At 42.7% G+C, this 12,901-nt stretch overlaps 1 protein-coding gene across 4 annotated transcripts in view; it reads right to left on the bottom strand.

Moving 5' to 3' along the window:
- The window catches only part of TMEM255A (transmembrane protein 255A), a 53,968-nt gene that overhangs the window by 3,110 nt on the left and 37,957 nt on the right, over positions 1–12,901 (bottom strand). For all 4 annotated transcript variants that reach the window (XM_081126411.1, XM_081126412.1, XM_081126414.1 and 1 more), the window contains one exon: positions 6,732–6,875. In XM_081126411.1, coding sequence (XP_080982537.1) covers positions 6,732–6,875 — 144 coding nt within the window. The remainder of the gene's footprint in view (positions 1–6,731; positions 6,876–12,901) is intronic.

Here is a 12,901-nt window from a genome sequence, read left to right as displayed (position 1 = left end):
AGCGAAACATTGATTGAATGTTTCCTATACCCACCCTGACTGGGAATCGAACCCGCAACCTGAGTATGTGCCCTGACTGGGAATCAAACCCTGAATCTTTTGGTACACGGGACCACACTCCAATGAACTGAGCCACCCAGCCAGGGCTGGATCTGGAGTCAATCTAAGTCCGACAGTTTTGATTTCATCTTAAGTGTAGCCCACCAACCCCAAGGGCGGGGTTGGTTGGAGAGAAACAAAGAACAGAGGCATGGATAAGAGGGAGGAACAATCTGTCAGGTTGCAGAGACACCAAAGATTCGTTTTTACTTTGTGCCGGCTAACTTTGGTGGTCTTGGAGAAGGGAGTGGATTTGGATTTAAATACCCGGTGAACTGGTGTGTTAGGAGTCATTTGCCACCTGGACCCTAATGATTTCCCTGCTCTAGAAGAGTTGGCCTGTCTCTTTCATTGTTCTATCCCCCAGAGCTCAGAATAGAGCTTGACAAGTAGTAGGTACTCAAATTTTGAATGAGTGACTATAACTTCAGGAGGATGTAAGATGAACTTGGCATGTTTTAAAATAATACCTATTTTCAAAGAATACGGTCACACCTCGTGGGGACCATTGCCTTGCTCCAATGGCGGAGCATAGCTGAGCCCTGAAGGCTGGAGGGGGCTACAGGGATGGCAAGAGGCAAGAGGCCGGTTGTAGGCTCTCCAGAAAAGCAAACATAAGCCAACAAACAGGGCTGGAGAATGATAATTTTCTGTTGTGTCTCAACTCTAGGAGAAACTGGTATATTAAAAAACACCCACTGAAACCAAAATTTCTCAAGAGTTCAAGTACTGTTTGGGAAGGTCCCATACCTTTATCATATCTTTTTTCCAGGTCTGGAGCAATCTAGAGTCAGCCTCAACATGAGGTTTCTGGAGCCTGAGACCAGTTGGCTGATTCTCCTCATCCCCAATCCTGACCACTGCCCAGGTCTCTAACCCTTACTTGAGACACTGAAATGTCTGTCCCTTAACACTTAATATTAGGACTGAGAAGAGACTGTGGCTGCAATCTTCCCCGTCCTCCCCCACCCCACCCATTATTTCATCTTGAATAAAGGAATGACAGGGTCATACAACCTGCAGAGCCGTTCAAGGCAAAACAACTTGAGGTAGTGGACTCAAGCCAGATTCCTTTCTAAAATCTCCATTTTTTCCTTCCTCCAAGAAAATATGTGTTTTTAAGACATCAATATCATGATTCCCTAGTTTTATGCTCCACACCCCAGAACTCTTTCTCCTTCTCTCCCTCCCTCCTCTTCTGCTGCTTTCTTCAACTAAGAACACTGTCGTCTTAATAGGAGAGGAGAGCAAAAACCCACCAGGGACCAGATCTCTGTGTTGGGGGTGTGGTACTCTGCCCTTTTACATCCGGCTCCAGGATGGGAAGAGTGAGGAGGACATTTTTATGTGTTCCCAGTCACAAAAGGGAGGGACGAATTTCCTACAGTGGAGCTAAAGGCAGTTCTGTCCTGATAGGCATTTAAAGGCTTCTGTGGGCAACAGCTCTGTGTGTGGCAGTTGTACACTTTGATAATAAAAGGGGATGGTACAACGGCCTTTGGTTTTCACTTCTCAGTTTCATGTTTGGGGGGGGAAGTGGGGTGATTCTTACTTCCTTTGAGGATGCTGGGAGTCTTAAGGATAAAATTCAAGGGCTCCTGGCAGAGCTACAGAGTTCATTGGCTGCAGTCCATGCACCCTTGGGGTTTGAGTTGTTGGGGGGCGGGGGGTGAGGGAGGCCCACAGTACCAGTGTATAGTTTCCTAGCAACAGGCAGGCACCTTGGGAAAGATCTGGCTTTGGTGCAGCTAGGGAACTGGCCTGGTGCATTTTGGTTCCTGCCTAAGAGTCGACTTTACTAATGGGACAAGCAGCTCAGAAGAACAGGGCTTTGAATCCTTGTACACCACAAAGCATGAAAAACGTCTAAAGAGCCCACTGCCAGGCCTAGTCAGCTCCAATGTCCTGAGCTGCTGTTTAGAGGCTGGGGTGCCAGAGGCTGATGGCACTCTAAGAGGAGCGCCATCCTTTCAGGACACACACAGCTGTCCTCTTCCATCTTAGCCTGCCCGCTCTCTGCAGGATGTCTGACCTACACTCTACAAGACCAATCTGCATTTCTGTCACAGTGGGCTTCTCTCTTCAGGAGTACTGGGAGGCAGTGACTCAGAAAAGAGCCCTGGCAACGACCAGGTGATAAAGGTTACCAGCAAGAGATGCTGTGTCCCCAGGGGAAAATTCAGGATTTCCAGGTCTTTGCATCCCCACTGTTTCTGGGCCAGAAAGAAAAGCCAGGGGAGATGGAGAGAAGAGTAGCTAAAAGGAAGAGGATGGAAAGGGGGGTGGGGTCAGAAACCAGAGAAAGGAGGAGAATAAAGGAAAATCTTGGCAGGAAAGGGGAAATAAAGAGAAAAAGTTAAGTGGCAGCAGCAATACCTTCTAAGGCTCTCAGCAACCTGTGCCTCCCCCAGGACTAAAGCAGGCCTTTCATTAAATGGGTCCAATTTATAATGGGTCATTTTTCACAGCTAAGATGAAATCTAGTGTGTACCATCATGTGATTGAACAAAGAGCAGAAAGAGAGGTTCTTGCATTTTTCATAGGCTTAGACTTTTGTTTTAAGCTAAACTTGGCAATTCACCAAATGGACAGGAAAGGGATCAGTCCATGGTTAGAATAAAGCAGGGGGACTGGCCCAGCAGCTAGACTGGGAAGTATGGCTGGAATCCTTAAGTGGTTTACAGAAAGCTACACTGGGTTGACTTTCCCAGCAGAAGTAGAAGCTGACTAGGCTGAAGCTGAAGAACGGTAATCGGGAAATGGGTGCAAGGGGCAAGAGAAGTGAGTGTTGGGAGATGAGCAGGGAGGCAAAGGAAGTCTCAGTTTATCTCCTTCCTGCCTTGGGGGATGGGGAGTCCATCAGAAGCAAGGACACTGTGGAGTCCAGTGTTTGAAAGAGTCCTGTTTCTCCAAGCTCAGCACTCACAGAATCCTCAAGGCCATCTGACCAGACCCTAGTGCTTGCTCATGTCTGACTATAAAAAATGTTTCCCAAGCTTCCTAATTGGACAGTTACCCAGTAAGGGCATGACTTTGAGGGGTTGTTACAAAACCCTATAAATCCCTTTCCTCTTCCTACTATCAGCCTCAGGGTAAGATGGAAGCAGAAGACTTCAAACCTTAAGTCACAAGAATAGTTCTACTTGGAAATGAGCAGAATTGGGAAGTCATCCAGAAGGTCTAGAAAGGTCAGTTTTCCTGCTATAATTTAGGCCCTTTTACAATCCGAGAAGACCATAGGGAGCTCTGGCTTTTTTTTTTTTTTTTTGGGAGGGGGTGGCGCGGGGGGGGGGGTAGGTAGGTCTGTGCTCCTGGTGGTTTTATTGTCAGAGCCGGTGTACATTTTGCTGACTGCTTTCTTTTTTGTAAATTATTTATTAATTTTTAGAGAGAGAGAGAGATATTTGTTGTTCCACTTATTTATGCATTCATTGGTTGATTCCTGTATGTGCCCTGATCTGGAATCGAACCCACAACCTTGGCGTATTGGGACGATGCTCTAACCAACTGAGCTACCTGGCCAGGGCCTGACTGCTTTCTATTTATCTGAGGACAAAGCAGATGTTCCCCCATCTTCTTGGCTTTCTTGGATAAAGAATGGTATTTCATCCTATGAAACCATAAGGGAATGGAATTTAGTGAACAAAAAAAGCTCAACTCAAACACTAGAACAAGACACCATTTTAGTTTTAAAGGGAAGCAAATCACTTAACATACCCCTCCAATTGCCACTGTACAACTATAAAGTCTCCAAAAAGGAAATACAAAAGACAGCTCAAATCTAGGCAAAGAACTGGGAGACATATGTGTCCCAGTGGCCCTGCAGTATTGAACAATTTAATAACGTAGTAAGAGACCCTTTTTGAGCCATGATTAGGAAGCCCATAATTTAAATCAGTAGAAATAGAAATATCCTAAAATTACCTGGGGAAAAGATCTGTGCTGTGCTTAAATTTACAACTTTTCCAAAGAACCCTCCAGCCAACCTCTCGAGTCAGACCTGGATACAGATCCTTGCTCTTCCACTTACTATCTCTGTGGGGAAGTCACTTACTTTTTCCATGACTTAGTCATCTCATCTTAAAAATGGCAACGACAAGGGTATTTTCAGTAAAGGACAGAGTGAGATGATATATGTAAAACATTTCTTAGCACAGTGCTTGGTACATAGTAAGTACTCAATATATAGCAGCTGTTTTTAAGATAGGACCACAGACATGGAAGCATGAAACAGACTGGCAGATCTCAGGGGGAAGGAGGGAAGGAGGGTGGGAAGAGATTAACCAAAGAACTTATAAGCATATATGCACAGCCCATGGACACAGACAGTAGACAGGTGAAGTCCTGGGGTGGGGTGGGAGATGGGTAGGGGGCGTAAAAGGGGGGAATGGAGGATATCTATAATACTCTCAACAGTAAAATAATTTTTTTAAAAAATTTAAATTTGCTATGAGTCCATAGTTTAGGTCTGGGTGAGGTGGCTAGATTCAGATTCCTTTGCTGGGTTAGGTACTCTGTTTTTGGGTTTCCATAGCACTTTTGGTAATAGTCTATTTACTTTTATGTTCCCACTGCTGTCCCCTACCAGCCCCTCAAGTCTAGTGCCTATGTCTCATTCAATTGCTCTATCCACAGCTCCTAGCACAGTGCCTGGCACATGGGAACACAGAGTAAACATTAACTGAACTGAAACCAATAGCCTGAGTCACCACTGGCATTGTCAGCCTTCCTTTCATCCTTGGCGTAGTGTGTGAATGAGGAATGATGGAGACAGAGATGTTCTATACCCTAAAGTGGGGCTTCCTATCTTAAGAGTTTGAAGCAACTATCACCAGGGAGATTATTGTTACTATTTAAGGGGCACATTATAAAGTGAACATTCCTAAAATCAATATAATCAATATGGTTGACTCTGATATAAAAAAATGGAGGCAGCCTCTATGGCTGAACCCATGTGTTGCCCCTCTATCTCGGGATGATTTTTTATTATAGGGGCCCCAAAAGAATGATGACCCTTCTTGTGTTAGCTTCAGTATCCTTGCATTCTCTTAAAAGATTCTTTTTTTTTTTTTTTTTTGCCTCTGTTGCTACTGAAATTATCTATGCACTTTTTGAACATATCTTGTTTTCCAGTCTACATCATCTATTTGGGTAACAAGCTCCCTGAATTGTTTACCTGTGAATACATAGGCTATAAAACAAGTTCTAACATTGTTATCCAAGTTTTAATGGACACCTCCTTGTTCTGGCATTGTACTTTATAACAGTGAACAAGTCCATGTTCACACTATATGTCCAGTTGTCCCTTGATATCCATGGGAGATTGGTTCCAGGACCCCCTATGAATACCAAAACCCCCAGATACTCAAACCCTTATATAAAATGGCATAGGACAATGCAGACAGTTGGCAGTCCACATCCGTGGATTCCCAACCGCAGTCAGAAAATTCTGTTTTCCACCTGCGGTTGGTTGAATCTGCAGATGCAAAATCCTGGGATACAGAGGGCTGACTGTATTTATTGAAAAAAATCCATGTATATGTGGACCTGTGCAGTTCCAATCTGTGTTGTTCAAGGGTTAACTGTATGACTATTGCAATGCAGAGTCCTAGACCTCCCCAAACAGTATCTAAACCAAAAACAAAAACCAAAAAACTTTATTCAACTATATGGGGTTTTCTAGTTTCAATTATTTTGTTAATCTGAAGCTTAAATTAGGTTGCTCAAGGGCTTTGCATTTCTAAATTTGCTGTTTAATGGGAAGCACCCCCAAACACTCTTGCTTTTATGTCCCCATTGGAGCACTTATGGACTCTTAGTCAATAGAAATTCATTCTGAGCCTCCCTTCCTTCAAAGGTATTGCCTTTGGTTCCCAAATTTTGAATTAACCACATTTTAGTGTGATTCCACTTTTCTGTGGCCAAGGGTTTACCAACACTGAAAATGCCTATAGGATCATTTCATTTGTTTTCCCAAAGTGCTCTGCACACAGTGAATCCCTTTTAATTAAGTGCCTTTTTTGGTTCTGTTTTTCTGTGCTTAGTCTCAACTCAAACTGAAATAGGAAAAGTGCAGATTTGGTAACACTGTTCCTGACCCATTTGATAACAGGACAACAAAGGGGAGAGGGTGTTATAGAAAATATCTTCTCTGTGTAGTCTTAGTTAGGAAGTCTGGAAAAAAAGAAGGGATTATGACAGATTTGATTCAAACTTTTGTGTGGCTCAGAATATCCTTGTGCTAAGGAGCAGGACTAGGCCTCTCCCTGTGGCAGAAAAATAGAAAAAGCCACTGTTGGACAGCTGTCCATGGGAGGTACTAATGAGTACCATCTTCTCCTTGGTGTAGGTCAAGGCAATTTGAAACACCTTGATCCTATTTCTTTCCTCTATTTTTCCATCTTTCTGTTTCTTCTCCTCTTTTTCACCCTTCCCATCTATCCTGTTTGCATGCCTACATAGTCCTTATGCTAGTCACTGGTACCCACAGGCTGCTAAAAGCCATCAGGGACAGAGATGTTAGGGAGGCTACCTCATACATGTTAGGGAGGTTCCATGATTAGGGAAAGAACAAGAGAGCATGAGTTAATAGAGCAAGGGTAATAGAGAGTTCTTTTCTTCTCAAAACATACCTGAAAGTCATAAGCAGAATATGGTGGCAGGTGAGGAGGGCTATGGTAGTAGGTATTGTAGGATGCCACTTGAGGACGAGCATAATAAGAAACAGTTGGATGGGCATTCTCAACGGAACAGTTCAGTGCCGGGAGAGTTGGGTTCTGTAGAAAACCGCACATTAGAAACATTAATGTTCATCACTAGGAAAATGGTTAAACTTTTACATCCATACTACAGAATACCATGCAGCAATTGATAAACAATTTAGTAACCAAAAAGTTGTCCAGGATATATTGTTAAATAAAAAACAAAAACAAGCCTGCCTGCATGGCTCAGTGGTTGAGCGACAACCCATGAACCAGGAGGTCACAGTTCGATTCCCAGTCAGGGCACATGCCAGTGTTGCGGGCTCAATCCCCAGTAGGGGGCGTGCAGGAGGCAGCCAATCAATGATTCTCTCTCATCATTGATGTTCCTATCTCTCCCTCTCCCTTCCTCTCTCTGAAATCAATAAAGATATATTTATTTAAAAACAAAACAGAACAAAAAACAAAAACAAGCCACCAGCAAAACTATAGAGACAAAGATCAGTGGTTGCCAAGGGTTGAGGTTGGGGGAGGGATTAGTAGCTGGAGCATAGAGGATTTTTAGGGGAATAAAAATACTCTATATGATTTTAGAATGATGGATATGTCGTTATACATTTATCCAAATCCTAGAATGTACAACACCAAGAGGGAACCATATGGTAAACTATGAACTTTGGGTGATTATGATGGGGCAATATAGGTTCATCCTTGGTAACAAATGTACCACTGTGGTTGGGGATGTTGATAATAGGCTATGCATGTTTGGGGCAGGGGGTATACGGGAAATTTCCGTATCTTCTTCTCAATTTTGTTGTAAACCTAAAACTGCTCTAAAGAAATAAGTCTTTAAAAAGTAAGCCACCACATCTAACAAATCACTACATGGAAACATGAAAATATCTGGGAGATACACCATGGATTGACTCAGAATACATTCTTTCCAAAATAAAAAAAATAAAAAAATAAAAAGAAAGCCACCATGTTAATATAGCATGATCCAAATTTATGTAAGAATAAAGACCCAAACAATTATGTATGTATGTATGTTTTTAAATGAAAAGAAATTAATCTGGAAAGATTCACAACAAACTTAACTGTGGTTATCTCTTGGGAGGGGAGTAGTATTAGGAGGTAAATGGGGGCTCTTCACTTTCTGTTATACAGCCAAAGTTTTTACAACTAATATGTATTACTTGTGTCATTTCTCCACAACTTATTTTGAAAAATTCAAACCTATAGAAAAGTCAAAATTGTTTATGTGATTTTTTTTTTAAAACAAAAAAGAAAAAGAAAAAAAAAAGACCCAAAATGTACAATGTCAAACTGACAAGGCTGAACAGGCTACTGCTCTTGCTGTGACAAAAATGAATCACAAAGGGTTTGTAAAAGTTGTGAGGTTCTGGTAGATTCCAACCTTGTGAAGGAGTTCCCATGCAGACATGAAGTGTATTTATTTCTCATCAGCCCTGCAGGCTGGAGGAAAAACCCTAGCAGTGAACAGAAACCATGAAAGACCAAGCAGAATATAGTGGTTATTTTTTTACAAACAAAACAATGCAAAGAATTGAATACCATTTTAACATGGTGGTGCGTGTAGCCCTTCAAAGGTTAAAACTAATCTTGTCTAGGAAGGGAGTCCTGCTCCCAACAGGACCAAAGCATTGCTAAAGGAAATCACTACTGCTCATTAGCTCCCAAAGAGGACTGTGATTTGTATCTTTTGAGTGCCACATGGGTCAAGGTGTGGGACAAACATTTTTTCCATTTTCCATGTCATTGACACCTTCTCCATTTGTATGGATAATCAAGAGCTGTTTGCAAAATCAATGTGTCTTGTTTCTGGTACACATTTACTCTACATTAACAGAGAGCAGAAGCTTACTCTCAAGTGATAAAAATGTGTGGGCAGGCTTTGGCAGTGGCACAGGCAACCATATTGGGGTGTTGGCAGGGGAAACTCCCTTATAGCAAGTTTTGACACAGTTCTGTTGCTCTCTTCCTTGGAGTGGGTTACTGTTTACATTTCCAGGAGGTTTGAAGAGCTACAAACCTCAGTAATTATGATGCAGCTCACAGACAACCAGGGAAATGTTTGTCAGCCTCTCTCATTTGTGGGAAAGAGCTGAGATCTTGGCCATTCTAAGGGTTGGCTCACTTTACAAAGGAAGAGTGCTCAGAAATGCTCTTACCTCTTCACCAGAATTCTAAGAAGAAATTTCATCCCTGAGAAAGTCCCAGAAATCATGTTCCCTAGGCTTTCTGTCAATTAAAAAAAACCCACCCTCCATAATAAAAAGAGGTACAACTAACCAATGGTTAGTCATTATCCATCTTTATCAGAATACATACTTATACTTGGTTGTTAATACTTTGGGTACTATAGCATGGTTTATCTAATGCATCATAATGGGTCAGTGGTTCATTGTGTACTTTCTCAGAACAACAACAAAATACTTCCACATATCTTTCCCAACTGTATAGTTAACACATGGCCAATCCTGATTCTTGATGTAGTGATTAATTAAACAAATAATGCATTAATTGTTCGTATTGAATTAAAGAGGTAAGAAGATAAATAGTATTTCTATAACTTGTTAGCCAACTAGAGTGTTCCTAGGTTCAATGCTTTATCATTGTCATTACTTTGTTTTCATAGATTTCTTTTCTTAAAAATGAAAGGTCATCAATAAAATCTCAATAATATCCACCAAATAAGTAAATAAATAAATAAATAAATAAATAAATAAATAAATAAAACACACCCTCCAGCTCTTGCAAAATGAAACCAATTCTTCTATGCAAATAAATTAAGCCTAACTGTAGAGAAACAATCACACAATGAAAACTCTATCTATAAAAGTTGTTTTGTGTGTGTTCAGCAAGTCTGGGGGACCAGGATAATCTTTGAAAGGAAGTTGACTATAATAGAGAAAGAAACACAGAAGAAACATGAGAGGAAGATTGAATGAGCACCGAAAACTCACAGACAGGAGAGTCAAAAGTAGAAGATATAGAGAAAATGGATGGGCCAACAAGATAAGATTAGGGGTTAAAGGGAGGTGAAGTGAAGAGTTGGACAGGGAAGGAGCAAAAGAGATGGTCCCAAATAATGGTCTGGTTATGTTTTAAATCAGTAATTCTGATTTTACAATAAATTTGGGTACTGTCTCTATTTGTGTGTGCACACAGGAGTGTGTGTGTTTCTGTTAAAATTCTGGGGTTTAAGTTATGAGATCCCCATTACTGATCAGTAGCATTCTGAGCCCCAGGGAAACAGAGGTTACTAGGTAGCACAGGAAATGGTGAAAGCAATCTTGTCTGGACAAAACTGAGTCTGTTCTGAGACAATGATTGCGGACTTTGGAAAGAATGCCACTTTTCTTCTTCCCCACTTTACTCCAAACCAGAGACAACAATTAGGAGAAAATGACAAGATATAATCACTTTTGAAAGATTCATCTCTAATCCTTATAGCTTTGGTCAACAAATACTTCATCAAACATTTCTTTAAGATCCTTTTTACCAAGCACCTCTGGTCAGGGAGTGAAGGCGGACGTCCTTTTTCCTTTCAGGATCCCACAACTCTGGAAAGGGTCGCTCCTCGCTGATGTTATTGAGAACTGCCAGCTCACAGCCCTTGGCTCCTGTCCTCACTCCCTCGGGAATGGCTTTCATCAGCCAGCACCCCCAAGTCTCTCTGCAGACCCTAGGGCATTCTGCTCAGAGGGGAGGTATACCACAAGGCACCAACCACATTTGGACCTAGGCTGAGGCTTTTATTTAGGTTCACTTGGTCGATGTTTCGGGATTTTCTACACCATGTCTTATTTTAGCAGAGCTAAGTAGTTCCTCCATGGTGCTCCCATCTTACACTCCCATTAGTGTTCTCTTACCTCATGCATCAAATATCTTGCCCCTCTGATCTTTGCTTTCATCTTTCATTTTCCCCATTGGTCCTTGCCTGAGTTCCTGGGCTTGGTTGGCATCTGATAATGATCAAAATTTTTCTTGTTCTCCTCTTTTACTGTTAAAGAAGTTCCCAACAGTTGAAAACAACTCGCTTTAATTTTTTTGAAATTAAAGTGGCTAAACAAAGGAGGCGGTGTCTGTTAAAACCCTTGTAGAACCACAAAGGGCTGTCCAAGTGCTAGTTAGGAGAATCTGGGATGGAGTAGAAAGAGCAAAGGCTCTGGCATCTGAGAAACCTGGGCTTCAGTCCCAGCTCTGCTGTTAATCAGGGCAGGTCACTTGACCTCTGCTGGCCCATTTCCTCGTCTGTGAAATGGGGGTAGTAATACTTACTTTTCTCACAAGCTAGTAGTAGTGGTGAGGAGTGGAGAAAGTAATTGTGCAAAAGCACTTTGTAGAGAGTAAAGGGCTATTACTGCCACCTATGAGGACAGACCATCAACAAACCCTTTTCCCCAGAGAAAGCAAAAGACAGTGAAGTTACGAGTCCAGAAATAAGCCTAGACATCAATGGTCCACTGACTGTTGACAAGGGTCCTTGCTGGAATCCCACAGAACATACCAAGTAGCCACCACCCACTCGATTTGTGCCTCAAGACAGCTCAGCTGCCCAAGTCTGAGAGATCTAGGAATGATTCCGAGAACTCTTCCCACCTGTCCTGATGGCCCATCTCCTCCACTCGCCAACCTAGGAGCTTCTCTGCCAGCCTGCCTGTCTCAGATTTGGCTTTCATCTGCACCTTGGAGAAACTCTCCAACAACAAAGGACATTCTTTTCTCCAAAATAACCCCAACCCAGAAAGAGTTTTTCCGCTTTCTCACCCAAAGCTCCCTCAGGCCCAAACAGGAAATCCTTCTCCCTCCTCCTTCTCCTCCTCCTCCCTCCTCCTCTTCCCTCCTCCTCCCTCCTCCTCCTCCATTCTCCTCCCTCCTCTCCCTCCTCCTTTTCCTCCCTTCTCCTTCTCCCCCCTCCTCCTTCTCCCTCCCAGGGCCCCACCTTGTTGATGCTTCCCCTACTCCTCTGGGCTTGAGTTTTCTTGAGTGGGAGGAGGGGTATGGGAGTGAGAAGTGTGCATATGAAAGAGGGAGAGAAAAAAGAGACAGACAAACAGACAAGCTGGGCGTGAGCAGAGAAGGATTTCTTTGAACTTAGGGTCACCAGCAGGAACACTCAATACTTCCATTCAGCCCGATCCTGGCAGGGACTTGCTGCCCCAAACTGCAGAGTTTTTCTTTAGCCCACCTTTCATTTTCCATTACCCATCCTTCTGACAGTCCAGAGTCAAATTACAAACTGCCTTTCAGGTTCCTGTTCTTCAGGCACCCCAAAATGGGACAGAAATAGCCAAGGGCCTAGAGACTATCTACATCATTCCTGGGGTCAAAGGAAAACCACTTTTAGGCACAAAATAATTCCCTAAACACACGAGAGACATTCCTTTAAAGCAGTGGAACGAAACCCTGGCTACAGATCAGAATCGCCTGGGCTTCAATTTAAACCAATTAAATCAGAATCTCTGGAGGAGGGGCCCAGGAATCTGTTTTTTTAAGCACCTTAAGTGATTCTATTCTCATAGGAAGCCAGGAGGCTAACCATAGCTCTAAAGCTATTATCTCTATCATTTGAGATCAGGGTTTATTAAACAAGCAAATAAATGCTTAGAAATGCTCTAAAAACAAAAAAAGAAAGGAGTCCACTATTATGAAACACCTACTGGGTGCTGAGTCCTGGTGCACCTTTGCAGACACACATGCAAAGGTGGAAAGGAGTTGAAAGAGAGGCTAGGGAATGTGGGGAGGCTAAGACAGGTTGTGGTTGAGGACAAGACCTGGCAAGCAGCTTAGCCCAGGGCTGACTCTTCAAATGTGTGTGTGGGGGGGAGTCCAGATGCTCTTTCTGAAGAAACTCCAGGATGAAATTCCTGGGAGGGGGAAACGGACGTTACTCTTACCTGTAGCTAAAAAAACCTCTTTCCTTCCATCTCTCCCCAAGTTTGCTAGGGGAAAAACTACCCCCAAAGGTTTCTACTAAAAGTGTGTTTGTGTTTGGGGGGGTAGTTGGAAAAGGCTATATTTACATAACCAGCATGAACCAGAGAATTGAGAGCACCCTCCCTCCCCCACCCCAC

The sequence above is a fragment of the Miniopterus schreibersii genome (assembly GCF_964146895.1).
Source record: "Miniopterus schreibersii genome assembly, chromosome: X".
Taxonomy (NCBI): domain Eukaryota; kingdom Metazoa; phylum Chordata; class Mammalia; order Chiroptera; family Miniopteridae; genus Miniopterus; species Miniopterus schreibersii.
This window is presented reverse-complemented; position numbering and strand designations above follow the sequence as displayed.